At 44.7% G+C, this 16,153-nt stretch overlaps 3 protein-coding genes across 4 annotated transcripts; 1 reads left to right on the forward strand and 2 right to left on the reverse strand.

Moving 5' to 3' along the window:
- Window positions 1-443: 443 nt before the first annotated feature.
- Window positions 444-5,808, reverse strand: LOC108143022 (protein polybromo-1). Its single transcript, XM_017267213.2, has 4 exons — window positions 4,730-5,808; window positions 3,066-4,657; window positions 1,552-3,007; window positions 444-1,493 (listed from the first exon to the last, which is right to left on the reverse strand). The coding sequence occupies exons 1-4, from the start codon at window positions 5,697-5,699 to the stop codon at window positions 517-519; spliced, it is 4,995 nt and encodes a 1,664-aa protein (XP_017122702.1). The 5' UTR covers window positions 5,700-5,808; the 3' UTR covers window positions 444-516.
- Window positions 5,809-6,161: 353 nt separating this feature from the next.
- LOC108142969 (protein Lilipod) lies at window positions 6,162-16,063 on the reverse strand. 2 transcript variants are annotated; one of them, XM_017267120.2, is made up of 9 exons: window positions 15,619-16,063; window positions 10,875-10,999; window positions 10,641-10,780; window positions 9,914-10,144; window positions 9,694-9,762; window positions 7,709-8,217; window positions 7,413-7,644; window positions 7,197-7,353; window positions 6,162-6,310 (listed from the first exon to the last, which is right to left on the reverse strand). In XM_017267120.2, exons 1-9 carry the CDS (start codon window positions 15,691-15,693, stop codon window positions 6,283-6,285), a joined length of 1,566 nt encoding a protein of 521 aa, XP_017122609.1. In that variant the 5' UTR covers window positions 15,694-16,063; the 3' UTR covers window positions 6,162-6,282. The 2 variants fall into 2 exon arrangements, with proteins under 2 accessions (XP_017122609.1, XP_017122608.1); XM_017267119.2 differs by lacking the exon at window positions 6,162-6,310 and having other exon boundaries at window positions 6,392-7,353.
- LOC108142971 (sperm-associated antigen 1) lies at window positions 8,293-9,764 on the forward strand. Its single transcript, XM_017267121.2, has 3 exons — window positions 8,293-9,067; window positions 9,120-9,242; window positions 9,438-9,764. The coding sequence occupies exons 1-3, from the start codon at window positions 8,661-8,663 to the stop codon at window positions 9,661-9,663; spliced, it is 756 nt and encodes a 251-aa protein (XP_017122610.1). The 5' UTR covers window positions 8,293-8,660; the 3' UTR covers window positions 9,664-9,764.
- Window positions 16,064-16,153: the final 90 nt, after the last annotated feature.

The following is a 16,153-nucleotide window of genomic DNA, read 5'->3' on the forward strand; positions in this document are numbered from 1 at the left end:
TAAAAATACAGCATGCAATTATTTTGATAGCTGCTATAGTCTCAAAGATAATTTTTTATGCTATTCCAATTTAATAAATTATTTTGAAATGTAAACTGCTTAATCACATACTCTACAATAAAAAGTCAATTTACTTGGCTGCTAATTATTTTTAATTGCTGGTAAGTTTAAGCTTTAAATTGTCATTATCTCTTGAAAAAAATACTTAATTATTTAATAGCCTTTATTGCTTTCAAAATTACTCAAATGATAGAGCTTTTTGATCGTTTAAATTGCAAGGGAATTAGATTAAAATATAAATACTTTTGATTTGCTGACAGCTTCAATTGATTAACTTAACCATTCGAATAAAGCTATAAAGTCGGTCACCACATAACTATCTACATTGAGTCATCGATCTTAACATTCAAAAGCGAAGCCCCTGCCCATCAATATAGATTTGATTTAATTTCTGATTTCTCTTGTATTTTAACATTGGAACTCGAAACGCTTTGGGCTGTAGAGGATTACTAATGGCTAGTTGCAGCTGCGCCGTATTTGGAGTACGTCGTCGACCATGAAGTTGCGCAGGTGGCACAGAGCCTGCACCACGTTGCCCTGGTCGCGAAGATTGGGTCCGATCCATTGCTCGGGCAGCGGCGTGCCCACCTTGGCCACCACTTGGGCCGGGGTGACGTGCGTCAGCGCCCGCCGCCAGCTGTTGTTGCAGGTGGCCACGTTCAGGTGGCTGCCGGTCTGCAGGCTCTCGATGTACTTGATGTACGCCTCCGAGTGGATGACGCGAGTGATGCGCGGTGGCACTGTGACGAACAGTGGTTCCGGCGGTGGTCCCAGCACTATCGTTTGCGGCTGCATCTGTTGATGCACATTCTGCTGCTGCTGCTGTTGCTGCTGCATCTGCACGGCGTCGAGATTGCTGGGACCACGCGGAGACTGCGCCAGACTGGGCGGAATAGGCACTGTTGTGGCGGCCAGAGAAGCGTGCTTCTGGCGGCGCGGCACAAAGTTCTTGCTGCGGTCTGCCACCGCCACCGGTTTGCCGCACTTGCTCAGATGAACCTCGCGCACATGCTTGGTGAGGCGCAGCACATTGGGAAAGGCCTGCGTGGACTTCTTGATCCGTGGGCAGTTGCGCCACAGGCAGATGTACTCGATCTCCATGCCCGCCTGCGGATTGCGCTGAATGTGCCCAGTGGCATCGGACATGCAGTGCTCCGTGCAGTCGGCTAGCTCCTCGAACTGAAAGTCGCACTTGTCCCACTGGCACTCGAAGGTGAGCACCTGGCCGGGGCCATCCTGCGACACCTGCGGCGAGGGACTGGCGCTGTTCTGGACGTCGTCCAACTCGCGCCGCATGGCCGCCGTCTCCTCGTTTTGCCTGCTGGCCCGATCTTCCCAGCTCTGTTTGACGCTGGAGGGGAGATTCTTCCACTCGGTGCCCACCATGCGGGAAATGTCGCCAAAGGAGGCTTCCGGATTGCTCTGGCAAATGCCTAAAATATACAAAAAGGTGGATTAGCTAAGGAAAGTTGTACAAGAAAGCAAACGTACTCTTTCTAACCTCACTGGAATAGAGTATATAGCCAGTGAGGCACTTTTTGGCCGATTTGGCGGCCTTCACTTTGGAGGTCAGTGGCGTGGAGTTCACCGAAGGCGCCGGCGAGGACATGGCCGCAATGTCTGAGCTCAGCGAGGGCGTATCCCCGTCCATGGAGTCCTCCAGCATACCCAGCTCATTCAGCTCGTTTTTCACATCCTTGGAGGGCTTAATTGGGGTCTTGAAGTAGAAGATCTCGTCCTCGGTGACGGCAGGACTGTGCTGGAACTTGCGCAAGTTGCCGGTGGCCAACTTGCGCAGAGCCTTCTTCAGTTCATCGTAGACGGACTCGCAGATGTAGACATCGCTCTCGGAAATCTCCGTGGGTCGGGAGCCAATAAATTCAGAGTACTCCAGGACGGCGCAGCGACCCACAACGCCCACCACCGGACTGACCTCCTCGACGGTGCTCAGCAGCAGCTCCTGGCGGTAGAATTGCTTGCCCAGAGCGGGCAGCGGGGTCTCGCTGGGCGGCAGCAGCCAGGGGCCCTTGAAGTAGGACTTTCCATTTTGCTCCCATATCTGCTGCACTTGGGCCACCGATTGCTTCCCAGTTTGGGTGGCCACATACACAAAGTCCCCGGTTTTGATGGCCCCACTGCAGACCGTGTTGTACTGCTGGTAGTAGGTGCTGCTATGCTCAGCATTGGCGGGCGGATCACAGGAGACATTCGGTTTCTCCTTCTCGACCAGCGTCTCTTGCAGCTTGAGCTCCTCGAGTTCGCCCTTGTGCTTCTCCAGGCGCTCCTTAAACACGGACATCACGCGCTTCAGCTCCAGCGGCTGCTCACGCGGAACGAACTTCACCGAACTACCTTCGCGAATCGGTGGCCAGCTCTTGAGTTTCTTGAAACAGCGAGCCTGGATGTTGTACCGCGACTCGCACACGAACACATCCTTCTCGGGCAGCCTTTCCGGGCGCATCTTGATGTAGTCCCTGATGTTCATCACATAGCACATGCCCAGCACCTTGTCCATCGAGATGGTCTGCGAGAGGCTGCTCTTGAACACCTCTTTTTCGAGGAACTTGCGGGTGGTCACGTGGTACGTTTCGTGTGGCCGCACAAAGATCGAGGCCTGCATCAGCTTTTCATTGGTGGGCGATGTCCACAGGCGCTCGATGCAAACTATCGAGGGTATCTTGTTTTCCGGCATCTGTACGTATACGTAGTCGCCGGGCGAGAACACCTGCTGGTTTATGGTCATGCTCTCCCCCTTGGCGGCGTTGAACTCTTCCTTTTCCTTCTCCTGCTCCTGGTCCTGCTCCTCTTGCTGCACCTTTTGCTGGCGACTCACCTCCACATCGGCCAAAAGGCGCTCCAGGGTGAAACTGAGGGCGGGTGAGCTGAGCGTGTCCTTGCAAAGCTCGTCCCGCTTGCGAATGAAGTAGGTCTGCAGCTCAATGGAGTCCTGTAACAGTAGTTTTGTGTGTTTATTAGGGAATTGGGATTTCTAGTTCGTTACCAACCTGAAATACATCCGAATCTGTGCGTGACAGTTTCCTAGCCCTCTCCAAACAGGCGAATATATCCTCCTGGTAGATGTCCAACCGCTTGTAGGCTCCTTTGTCCAGCCTGCGCTTCACAAGATCTAGGGATATGCCGCGCACCTTGGGACCTTCGCCCAGCTCATCGTATTCGGGCAACTCGGCCAGGGAATCCGAGTAGCAACGCCCCTCCTCGTCCTGGTGATTGTAGAGCGTGGTGAAGAGCGTGAGGAAGAGCTCCTGCACGGCCAGGGGAACATCCGGCAGGGAATCGCGCTCGGTGCGAAGTTGTTGCTTCAGCTGCAGCGTCAATTGCTGCAGCACCAGCGCATCCTTGTATATCTGCGAATCGGGCTCGTTGTACTTGCAGGCATTCTCCAGCATTAGAAGGAAATCGGCAGCCAAGTCGTCCAAGCTCTCGTATGCGCCCTGCTTCAGCTTCTGGGCAATGCGCTCCATATCTATGGGTTCCTTTATGATGTCATAGTAGTCCGGATACTCGTTCTTCGACGGCAGCTTGGTGAAGATCAGCGATAGCTGCCTCTTACCCTTGGGCTCCTGGTACTCCCGCACCGTTTCGTAGAACTGCCAAAGGCGCTCTGTTATGAGAGCGGTCTTCAGCTTCCTGCCCACCTTGTTGTACTTCTGCTGGGGCTTCTTGACCTCCACCAAGCCGGGAAACTCCTTTAGCTTCTCGTTGAGGGCTCGTTCCAGAGTGTTGGCATCCTCGTAGATGTTGGAACCCTCCTCATTGTACTGCCGGCAGTTGGAGAACATGAGTCGGTAGTCCGACACCACGTCCTCTACGGCCGCATAGCGATCGGTGCGGATGTTGTGCTCAATGGTGTTCATGTCAATGGGATTCTGGATGATGTCATAGTAGTCTGGGTAAATCTTGCGCGGCGGTTTCTCCATAAACATTTCGATGGGCCGCCGGTTGCCCAGCGAGTAGTCCACCAGATATTTCTGTATGCTCAGAATCTTCTTTTTAATCGCAGCATTGATGGCAATGCGATTGGATTTCGGCGAATTCGAGTTGTTCGGCGTGTGAGAGGCATTCGAGTTGGAATTGGAGTTGACTCGTGGTCTGCCCGGCTTGCGTCTCTCCGGTTGCGAGTTGGTCGCAAAGACCTCGGTATCCATATCGTCGGCGTCCTCCTCGTCCAGATCGCTCGTCTCCTCCAGCGACTCCTCCACCAGCTTGGCGTTCATCAGCTTCAGCATTTTCAGCGCATCCTTATGCGTGCGATGTGAGGGGGGAAACGCCTTCTTGGCGTTATCCAGCATGAGATACAAGTCGGCGGTGAGATCACTGATATTGGCATAGTCGCCCTTTTTCAGCTTCGTGTGGATCTGGCTCATGGAGATGGGTCTCTTGATCAGCTCAAAGTACTCGGGATGAAAGCGACGCACTGGCAGCTTCCACAGGGAGTTGCCCAGCGGTGGGCCGGTCACGCCAGGGTGCTCGGAAGTTCCGGGTGCATTGTACAGATGATCGAATAGTGCCCACATGGGACCCTCTCCCTTTTTACTCGTCTCCTCGTCGTCCGAGCTGTCCACCTCCTCTTTTAGTGCTGAAAAGGTATTAGAATTGTATATAACTCATATATATATATACATATACTGTCCTAACTAGTAAGACCCACCAGCTATGGCCGCACTGGACAAGCTCTTGATCCGCTTGGCCAGCTTACCCTTGCCCGTCTCCAGCTCGATACGCCGCTGCGTAAAGATGCGTTTCAGGGCCTTGGCGTCCTTATAGATCTGCGAGCCGGGCTCGTTGAACAGGCACGCGTTTTTGGTCATCTGCAGCAGATCCCGCTCCATCTCCACCAGCGAGGAGTAGGCGTTCATCTGGATTTTGGTGGCAATCAAGCGCAGGTCAATGGGATGCTCGATCACATCATAGTAGTCGGGGTAGATCTTCTTCGAGGGCAGCAGCTGGAACATGCGGTGCATGGCCCGGTCGCCCACGGGATCGGAGGCGGTCATAATGGAGGCAAAAAGCTCCTCGTACTGATTGTACTCGTCATCCGCCGCGGTCGAATCCCCGCCTCCCGGCTCCGTGCTGCTGGTCATCCGGCGCACCTGCCGCGAAATGCGTCTGGCACGGGGCTCCTCCTCCGTCGCCAGGCCGTTGGCCTCCATGATGCGCTGCCTCTGCACCTGGATGTGCTGCCACAGGGCGACTGCGTCCTGGTGCTCGCAGCTGTCCGGCTTGTAGAAGGCCTTGGCGTTGCCAATGAGCAGCTCCAGGTCGGCCATCAGATCGTCCAGGTCGTCGTAGGAGTCGGTTTTCAGCTTCTGCTGCACCTTGAGCAGATCGATGGGATTCACCACCACGTCGTAGTAGGAGGGCTCCTGGCGGCGCTTGGGAGCCCTAATGAAGGTGTCGCACAGCATGGAGCCATCCTCCTTCTTGATATTCCTCACAGAATCGTACAACTGCTGGCAGAGTTCCGTGGGATCGAGGCGGCGCTTTTTTCGCGCCGATTGTGTCGTCGTCGTCGTCTGCTGCTGCACCGGCGATTGCTCCGGCGTCGAGTCGTCCAGCTGCAGCGGATCTTCGTCCTGCCGGCTGGAGATGCTGCTCGCCCGGCGCTTGCGGCTCAGCATCGTGTTATCCCAGTGCTCCTTGCTTCAATTAAAATCTAAAAACTGGACAATAAGACGCCAACACACAAAAAATGCCACAAAAATGTTCCAGAGATGTGCGAAAAACTAGTGATGAGGCTCAAGGTGCGATAGGTGGCGCGCGATATGTCTCCCGATAGTCTGTCACTTTCGTGGTGAGCTATCGAAATCGAATAAAAGCGCCATTTTAGTGGTGGATATACAATTTAAAGTACTGAGCACATACGGAATCCGATTGTGGCAATCCAATTTTAAAGTCATTAAAGTCATATCTAAACTAGATTGTGGCACCTATTTTGATATGGAAAACACATTTTTTGACATTTAACATATATCTGTAATATGGTGTTCCCTTTAAAATACTTTCTATTATTATTATCATTATTAGTTTTCAAATAACTTGTTTTTAGTTGTGTAAAAAAATAAAAACATCCAAAAGATATATTTACTTTAGTTATTTATTTATCCTAACAGCTTCATTAAACTTTTATTTTAGTTCATTAAATCACAGCAATATTGCAGGTAGGTTTCCTTAAAACATCAGCTCCCTTTTGGAAACAAGCATTCAAGCCAACAGGAACAGCGAGGTCAAGCTGAAATAGAAGTTCAAGAAAACCATTGTCAGATAAAATGGAAGCCATTGAGATAGCGTGTAATTAAAAAGCCATGACATGTCGATTAAATTAGTAAAATGCGTTGTTTATTATATTTTATCACATAAGTTGTAGACGCTTGTAAGTGTGTGATTGTGTGAATATTGGGTTACAGAGTTGAGTATGCATAAAATGAAATGAAGGCGCCTCAGTCGATGCGCTGCTTAAGGAACATTGTTAAAATCTTATATATAAAACTCAAATACGTAGATGAACAGCGAAAAACATGTATGCGAAATCGAATTCAACACTTGACTCTAAACGACAAGAGATTGAGTGAATTACACGAATTTTAAGCCTACTTCTACTGCAACGGCTGACTGCGGCTTATGTTGCACAATAACTTTATCTATTTACACGATATATATTGGCGAATACATTAATCTTGGTACATCAACTGGCTGCGTGGTGATATGCGGGTACCCCTCTCGAGGACTCTGTATAAAGTACAACAATTAAGCACAACAGTGAACAGCGCAACATTTAAATATTAGTATCAGTTCTGCACAACTACGCGTGATCATATAACATATGTAAAGGTATATTATATAGCTTCAGCTGCCTTCCATCTTCCCATGTCTTGCTTATTTCTCAACAGTTCATTTCGTTTGCCTTGCGACTAGCGGTGGTATTGCGACTGCTCTTACGACGACTAAGATTACGATACTTGGTATAGAAACTAGTTAGGCTCAGGCTCTTCAGCGGCGACTCGACAAGACGTCTCACCAGGTGGCGGTGGACAAAGAACGCGTTGTCGTGTCGCTTGCGCCAATATCAGTTGATGAAGCTCATGTAGTTAGTAAAGAGCACATAGTTCTCCACTAACCGGGCTCTCAGCTCGCGGCGCACCGTGGCCGTGAACTTGTTGGCCAGGCACAGGGCAGTGGTGGTCCCAAAGACCAGATTGTAGAGCAGCACAATCTGGAAGTTGCCCAGCCATTCGATGGCCCCAAAGTCGCCCAGCAGGTCAAAGTTAGTGATGCCTGAGGGGGAACAATGTTATTATCATATATATTGGAATAGTATGTTCTGATGTTCTCACCTATAATCCTGCTAAGCAGCGGCAACGCCGAGGACAAAACCAGCATGAACCCGCAGTTCAGCATCAGCTGTGGCAGCGATGTCTGCCGCCGCTTGGGGCACACATTCCGCATGAAGGGCATGCTGTAGAAGCCCACCACCGAGGTGGCGCCCAGGTAGAAGATGAGACACACCTCCAGGCCGGCGCCAAAGGGTCCCAGTTTGGAGAGCGATGAAATGCCTAGCGTAAATTGCTGAATAGGAGAAACAATGTCAGCTAGCAATCTTAACCATATCCAAAACTCATTCACAACCTACCCTCGTGCTAAGTGGCAGCGCCTTGATGCCTATCAGTAGCTCCAGCGTGTTCTGCACCACCAGCAGAATGGTGACGCCCGTGCAGAAGAGCAGCAGCAGCATGGCCAGCGGGTAGACGAAGGTGCGCTGGAAGGTGCTCGACTTGCGCAGCTTGTCCAGTTCCTTGCGCTCGGAGTCCAGTTCTCTCAGTCTTTCGTTGAGCTCGCCCACATCGCTGGCCATCGGCTTACGCTGGTAGAGATGTGCCTGCAGCAGTGGCTGGGGAAAGAAGCTGCGTCCACGTCCCAATCCCACTCCCAGTCCAATCCCGTTGCCCAGGCGACCTCCGTTGGCGGCGGCATCCGATATGCTCACATTGTGCAGCTCGATGTGGGCCAACTTGCGCTTCACACTCGCCTCCTCCATGTAGAAGGCGCTGAACTCCTCGTTGACGTCGCGCAGCAGCAAGGGGCGCACCAGCACCTGGTTGACAACGCCAAACAGACGCACAAAGCCATAGGGGGTGCAAACTGCAAGAAAACAAGACGGGTGGCCAGGGTTACTACACTTGAAAAATGTACTTATTTTATAAATTTAAATATTATACTTAAGACTCTCTACTGAAAAGCTGGAGATAAACGCATTTGTTATAGCATTTAATTTAAAAACACCAAAATAATAAACTTGAAAGATTATTTCTTCTGAAGAATTCGCGGCCTAACCAACTCGTAAGTTTCAAACAACAAACAAACATTCTGCAAAAAAAATGGACTAACGTGAACGCTTTATTATAAATTTAAGTTTTGTAACTATTGGAAGGTTCGACCAGATTTTTTTCTATGTGCAGTAAACATAAAATCCGTTTCTATGACATCCCAGTAAACTTAGAAGTTGCAGTCCGTTCGAAGCAGTCGAATCGTATTTATTTTTGAACTAACCAGGAACCAAACCGGGTGTCTCTCAAAACTAAAAAATGGATAACGAAAGCGATAAAGTCGTAGACAAGCTGAAGGCGTCTCTGCAGGTGCTCGACTCGAACCGCAAGGACGGGGATGATTTTGCCGAATTCGAGGCTACTCTTGCAAAGATCGATAGTATATTGAACAACAAAGGCCCCCTGGAAGATGATTTTCAGGCAGACAATGGAGCAGGTGGCGAGCCCAAGCAAAAGATCGACTTTGACAAACTGGACGTGGACAAAGTGCATCTAAAAGTGCGCCAAAATCGCACAGTGATCAACAAGAAGCCCACCGAGGAGGACAATAAGGCTCAGCCCAAGGTGTTGGACCAGCAAAGCTTCATGGATCAGGTGGAACGGGATGCCAACGAACGTGCTGAGGCGCGTGCCAAATCCGAATACGAGGCAGAGCTAGAGAGAGCGTAAGAAATAGGGTCGGCTTTAAGATTTTAGTTTATTAAAACCTTTCTTTAGTCAAGGAAACGAAGCCTTTCGCAACGAGAAATACGAGAAGGCCATTATCCACTACGAAAAGGCCATCATTAAAGTCAAGAACAGTGCTATAACCTACAACAATCGCGCCTTGTGCTACATCAAGTGAGTTGTAAAACTTATTATTTAATTTGAGATATTATAGGTTTGATGGTAGTCAGACTTAATGCAGTTTATCATATATCTATCTTTCAGGCTTTTATTAACTATTCTAGAGATAAAATTGTTTGACTTAATATAGTGTCTCTATATATATATATATTTTTTTTAATTGCTCTCAATACTTCTAATAACTTCCAGACTTTGCAATTACAAACGCGCCCTAAAGGACTGTCAACACGTGCTGGAGAACCTGCAGGAGACTAATCTGCGTGCCTGGCTGTACCAGGCCAATGCCTATAAGCATTTAAACCAGGTGGATAAGTTCGAGGAGAGCGTGGCCAAGGCACGTGAACATAATCCGAATCAGCTGGCCTACATTGACAAGTACATCAAGCAGTTGGATGACGAAGTGGAGAAGCATTAGAATTAATTTATCTGTGTATATCATACTCACTCAGCATAAGCATCACGCCCAGAAAAGAGACACACGAATAAAGGAACGGCAGGTGAACACTGCCTAAATCTGTGAAGCGTGAAAAGCGGAAATTAGCAATGCATTGTGCACTAGAACCCACCCCAATTTGGGGATGGGCTTGTAGTAGTAGTGGGTGCGCGGAATTGCAATTGCAACTGACTTTGACAATCATTTCGTCCGCGCCCCTGCATATACTCACTTAGAAACCAAAAGAATTGAAACTTTTCAATGCCAAAGACTGCACTTAGGACGGCAGTTAGTACCAGGACAATAATGGCCATCAGCATGAATACTGTAAAGGTTTCGTAGACACGCGGCAGAATGCCCTTTTTGTGACCCACGAATCCCGTGGATTCCGAGAACAAATAGACGAACGGCAGGAAGATGAACAACGATAGATTGGAGAACAGAAATACGTGGTTCCACAGGCCTGCAAAAGAGTTAATATATATACATTAGTTAAGGTTCTTTGTAGGAACGAAAGTTAAGTTATCATCAAAATATATGATATCAAACTTTGAAATTTATATTTATGGCTGCAATAAGACTACAGGAAAACGGGGTAGGTGCTGATCATATTAAGAATATATTATATATTATATATATATTATTATATTATCACATTGGTCAATTTGAAATCTAATACAGAAGAATATAAATAAAAGTTGTATTTAACATTCGATTATGGAGAAAAGTTCTTAGGCATTAGTTAAGTTGTGTTCAGGTAATTATAAGGTTATTTGTTAAAGTGCGTTAATGTAGTGACGAACAGCCTAATTAAAAAATAGCCCTTTTACTATTGATAACTTAATCCTTTTGCAAATAATTTATAAGTCCTAGTAGACGTGGCCATTTTCAAGTGTCCCTTTTATTTTTAACGTCTATTCTTCATGTCTTGGATGACTTGTCCTTTGTCCCTTACTTACCCTGTATAAGTGAGCTGTTGAGCCACTTCACATAGTAGCTGTTGGGGTACAAGAGCAGCACCTCGTTGCTGGCGATGGAAACGGGCAGCAGCATGGCAGCCCCTTCGGCCACGGCCAGTGTGAATGTGCAAAGCCAAAAGCTGGGTAAAAAACACAATCCATTCATTATTGCGAATGCACTCTGGTGACTCGGCAATTAGCGGCACACAGGTTGTTGACCATTGGATGCCTTACCTTATGCGATAGACCAGCACCTCGTCCTCGTCATTCGAATAGAGATCGTCACGATCGCGCCTCCGAAAACGTGAGACAACCACATACGAGCTGAAGTACAGCAAGATGATCAGTAGCAGGAATATCTGCAAAGAACAACATAACAATTAAAGCTAGTAAAAAAATAATCTATTAATAGGTATTAAGTATATACTTGCGTTTAAAAAATCATACCAATACGACAAAAGCTAGATAGCAACGCATTTATTTGCGTTTGTTTTTAATTAAATTGATTTATTTTGTTTCTTTTAACACCTGCAACTGTTCATTATCATTTTCGCCAAACATACACCCTCATTTACTTAGCTGTTCTTAGGGAATGACGTTAAAACAGAAGTAGATGTAGACGCATTTGCCTTTTTCCTTTTGTAAATTCTATGGCATTAGCTATAATTCGATATATACTTTTTTTGTCCACCTGCAACTGCTGCTTTGTTTTATTTTATTATAGGTTTCATAACACATTTCCCCACATTTACTTTTTTTAAACATATGTCAAAAAGTAAACATAGACAGCCACGCATTTCTTTTGTTTTGTTTTGTAAATATTTGTCATTCTAGTCGCCGCCAACTGTGTAGACATGAGAGCCAAAAACACTTTCAGAAGCATAAACTTGTGAAAATCTGTATTAATCTAGCTAAGTGAATAGATTAATTCTTGATACTGATACACACATAGTACATGATTCAGTTAGGTGTCAAAGTCTGGTGTTTTAAGTGTCTCAGGGTCTTATCTTCCATAATATTGGCACAATGATTTGGAACTTTTGTGTGTGGGGAAGGCAACGGTAAATATGTTTTCAATTTCCGGTTGTATTTTAAAAATAAGTTTCTTGGCTAGCTAAGAGTTTCCTAGGTTACAACCCTTTATCACCATAAACAAACAAGCAATCGATGAATTATTATGACCGCCAATTTAGCCAATATACATATGTAGCTACTTTTCGTCTGCGAGCAAAGGCCAAATAGAAAGCTTATCAGTGGCCGACGACAAAACCCGAAACACTTGATAAGAACTAGACCGATGGCAGTCATATAAAGCCCAATGAATGTCAGTACTTCAAACATTATGTGATTATCTGCTGGCTTAATAGTTAGTGAAATTCGAGTAGGTCCGAAATCGGAATCTGCATCAGTGATTTTCCAAGCATTGGACCCACAAACTGTTGGTCATTTATTATTTATGACCACGAAACAGATGCCAATCGTATGGCACACGTCATATTTGTGAAAACCGAAAAACAAAACAAAGCGTAAATAAATAGACACACACAAGACTAGGCACACAAATAAATCATTAACGAAAGATACTTTTCATGTTCTAGCTAGCAAAAAACGTACAAAATTCGCAGAGAGAGCAAAAAACAATTAATTTATACTCACGTCCCTGCATTGTTTTATTATTCTTTGTTTGTTATTCGAGATATTTTCACTGGTATCTGTGAGATACTCTTATGCGCTATCCAACACGAATTCCAATTAACTTTTAACTTTATTTCTGACTGCGTTTGATCAGATCAATTAAATCAAATTATCTTTAATTTATTTTCGGACTCCAATCTTTCATCTTGCCATTTTAAGTGGCCTTCTTAGAGCTCCACATATTCTGAAGTAAATATTTAAACAGTTTTCTTTGCCAACCCACCAAAAATGTGGACAAATATAAAAAATTAAATATAGAGACGCAAATAGCTTGCCATCAATAGTGTGTTCGTTTATTTATAGAAACCAAGTATAGATCATGGAAAAATATAGATACACTTTGAATCAAAACTATAAGGCTTTAGGGAAACTATCTGATACATAATTTAATTAATACATCATTTAAACAATACTTTATTAAGTAAAAAGTTGTATACTTTAGTAATTCAGTAAATAATTTGAAACGGTTTTTATATGAGCAAAGAAATTCAATATGATATCGACCTAATTTCTGCGTTTTCAATTATGAAACGCACTGTATTTTACAGACTGTGACGTGTTGAACTTGGAACACGTAGGCGACGAATACCCAGTGATATGAGCACCTTTGTAGCAATACACTCGCATAGCCAGCATTCCTGAATGAAAACAAAGTGAGCCAGCGATCTTCAAGCTTAGTTTAACACTTATCAGCCGGGAAAACGTGCAAGTGCACTGTGCTACAAGCAACAGCATTTGTCAAGCTCCAAGCGATTTGACCAAACTAAACGAAATTAGCAGCACTGCGATCGTAGGCGAGCATCGAGTCAATGACTTGACATGAACTCGTGAGGCGAAACAAACACGCCCATTAAATGTGGACGACGACTTGGCTATAAATAGCAGCAACGCCCAAAACCAAAACTAAAATGCAGCCAGAAGCAGGCGAAATCGGCGACATTATGGGCAACAGAAGGAGGGATTGCCAGTCGGACGGGTTTTGGCTTGTATTGCAGACAACTTTGCCGGTGAATGGGCAACGAATTATTCGTATACTTTTTCAATACCCAATAGTTGTAGAAAATCGGGGTATTTGAAGCATGCTTATAATGAGGAAGTTTGAACTAAATGTTAATGCCTACTATGATCCTTTGAAATCTTTTATATTTAAATTTTAAACTCTGTTTAATTTTACACATCTCATTGTAAGCCGACAACATTTTAGATCTTACACTTGTGGAATATAGTTATCTTACAAGCGAGACAATTTTAAAAATATTTTTACCTCCAAGCAACTTTACACACCAGATGTGAGTTGCCTCAATTGCTTTTAATTACTCCAAGTGAAATTAATTTTCTAAAAAGGGGCGTCCGAAAGAGGGGAACAGCATTTAAAGGTCTCTTTTGAATTTTTTTATAGAAGAACACAAAGTAAGTCTTCTAATCGGCGAGCAGAACCAAAGAACATTGCTTTGAAAATGATTAAGAACACAAGTTACACAACCAGTTCATATTTCCCAAGTACTTCCTTCGACTTTTAAGTGGGAAACCTACACATTGCTGGAATTAGTGGTTAAAATTTGGGTTTGGCATTAGATTCCTGCATTATTTATGCGTGCTTTGGCTTGTTTGCATTTATTTATTATTTGAATTCACACTGGGCGAGTCCCACTCGTCACGTACTCGTAGGTTGACTCACATTCGGCGACGAATTATTCAATTTTCGGCAATCCCGATGCAACAAGAACCACTGACAAAAACCGGTTTCCATTTCCTGGCCAGGCAGAACCAGCTCAACAATTCTACAGACCCGTGCACATTGTCGCTGAATAAAAGAAATGTGTATAGAGGTAAAAGTCATCAGAAGCATAAAAAAGAACTTGTCTCTCTGCAAGTTTATTCATACAGTTTTTAAATGTGTTTAAACAACAGCCAACAGCTGGTCACGACAAGCAGACACTTTCAAAGTCCCAGACGACACAAAATCGTGACCACTAGCCGTGCACTTGAAATCTGGTCTGCAAAAGTGTTGAGCATTTAACCAAATTTTGTACAAAGGGAAATTAATGCCTTGCGCAAACAAATAAACATGTGTATTTTATATATGGTGCACTCTGTTTATATACATAAATCTCTGGCTTCTGTTATAACCCGCCTAAAATTTCTATAAATAGTAGCTCGAATGAAACACTTTCACTTGATGCTTTTGCTGTTGTTGCCTTTGTTTTTGATTTAACCGCTTAATTTTGATTTGCATTGCAAGTTCTGCCAGCTGAACTTTTCTGACTATGGGAAACCTTAAAGAAAGAGCTATAAAATTATTTGAGTTTATTGTTTTTCCTATCGATTTATTTGATTTCTAGGAACCTGGAAACCATTTTTGCTTATAACACATCAATACGATTAATATTGGTTTACCAAGAAGCCAATAGGGAATTTAAAACCCTTTAACAAATCGAAACCAAATGGTTATATTGCAGTCATCATTTTATAGTAAACAGTTTTGAAAACACATCAATTATGTGTTTGTATCGTCCGTTTTAAATTCATTAATTAGTTTTTAAGAACTCGAAAGCTAATTCATAATTAAATTGTTTAACAAAATTGATTTGTGCTTTAATTTTGATAACTACATAGGTAACAAAAATGAATAATGATACGTTCCAATAGTAATTAATAAAATAAACAAACCATTTAAACATGTTAGGAATTCAATATTTTTGTACAAAATTCAAATTAAAAATTTTAAATCTCCAGGCACCATTTAGTTATTATTATCTTTTGTTTTTACCAAGTATCGAACCGTCGAATCTTCGATTATGTTTAAACTTTCTGATTAACAACAGGTGTCCGTGTGGGTATCTGTTCGTGTGTCTGCGTGATAATTTTCGCAGCCCAAATAGAAAGTGCAAGAAGAGAGTGGCTGTTCGCTATCGCCGCCGCCACTTCCTCCCCCGATAATTGCCCATAACAAATATATACAAAGCCAAAACGCAGGCGCTAAAAAACGCTGAGTAGAGTAGTCCGAATACGATAAGAGACCATAAACAAATAAATTTCTGTGAAGGTCCCAACTTCCAATTTCTGTTTATCAAAAGGCACAGTCTGTAACTTAAAGAGTCGCACAGTGCGTATACTCAACACACACGTAGCCACATGTACAGTTAGAACAATAACAATAGGGGCAGCTGCGCCCTGATTTGTTGTTGTTTTTTTGTTTTCAATGTTGTGGGGTGGGAAGAGTTTTGGGTGGTGGAAAGGGAAAAGGGGATGAGATGAAGGTAGAGCGATAAAAACCACTTACAATGTGCTCGCGTACTGTATTGTGGAACAATTGCAGCTTCAGATCCGTGACCTCCTCCTCCTCCTCATCGTCCATGGCCACGAAAAAAGTGGACAGTTTGTCGCTGGTAGCCAGTTTTGCTTATATTTTTATCTAATGCACGCTTCACTTAAAAATTTATCATCTATTTTTGACAGTCGCCAGTAGGCTGGGGGAATTCCTATGGGCAGCAGCCCGAAACTCTATTGTATCGGCGCTCCGGGAGGCTAGCTTTTCCTGAATTAAGATCGTCGTGGCGCCTCACTGCTTGATTTCACACGCTAATTGATAACTTAGTTAACTATATGATGCCGCATTTCGTTCCGTCCCGATTTGCACTAGCCACTACTTTTCGTTAGTTATCCGCGCGCCGATTTGCGACCGAAACGTTAAAAATTTTTTATAAACAGCGTCAGAGTGACCGCTTCTGCTGGCGGTGGACGGAATAGCGATATATATCGATTTACTAGTTTCGATATTTGCATTGGTTAAAAAATAAAAAATACTGATCCAAATT

Source organism: Drosophila elegans, unplaced genomic scaffold (assembly GCF_018152505.1).
Source record: "Drosophila elegans isolate 14027-0461.03 unplaced genomic scaffold, ASM1815250v1 contig_468, whole genome shotgun sequence".
Taxonomy (NCBI): domain Eukaryota; kingdom Metazoa; phylum Arthropoda; class Insecta; order Diptera; family Drosophilidae; genus Drosophila; species Drosophila elegans.

Excerpts from the sequence above, each read along its gene's own strand:
- LOC108143022 (XM_017267213.2), bottom strand. The coding sequence starts at position 5,699 with ATGCTGAGCCGCAAGCGCCGGGCGAGCAGCATCTCCAGCCGGCAGGAC. Across the intron at positions 3,008-3,065 it reads CAGATTCGGATGTATTTCAG|GACTCCATTGAGCTGCAGAC; the intron begins GTTGGTAACGAA and ends CTACTGTTACAG. Across the intron at positions 1,494-1,551 it reads TTCCAGTGAGGTTAGAAAGA|GCATTTGCCAGAGCAATCCG; the intron begins GTACGTTTGCTT and ends TGTATATTTTAG.
- LOC108142971 (XM_017267121.2), top strand. The coding sequence starts at position 8,661 with ATGGATAACGAAAGCGATAAAGTCGTAGACAAGCTGAAGGCGTCTCTG. Across the intron at positions 9,068-9,119 it reads GAGGCAGAGCTAGAGAGAGC|TCAAGGAAACGAAGCCTTTC; the intron begins GTAAGAAATAGG and ends ACCTTTCTTTAG. Across the intron at positions 9,243-9,437 it reads CGCGCCTTGTGCTACATCAA|ACTTTGCAATTACAAACGCG; the intron begins GTGAGTTGTAAA and ends AATAACTTCCAG.
- LOC108142969 (XM_017267119.2), bottom strand. The coding sequence starts at position 15,693 with ATGGACGATGAGGAGGAGGAGGAGGTCACGGATCTGAAGCTGCAATTG. Across the intron at positions 9,763-9,913 it reads TCAATTCTTTTGGTTTCTAA|ATTTAGGCAGTGTTCACCTG; the intron begins GTGAGTATATGC and ends CACGCTTCACAG. Across the intron at positions 8,218-9,693 it reads GGGCGTGATGCTTATGCTGA|TTTGCACCCCCTATGGCTTT; the intron begins GTGAGTATGATA and ends GTTTTCTTGCAG.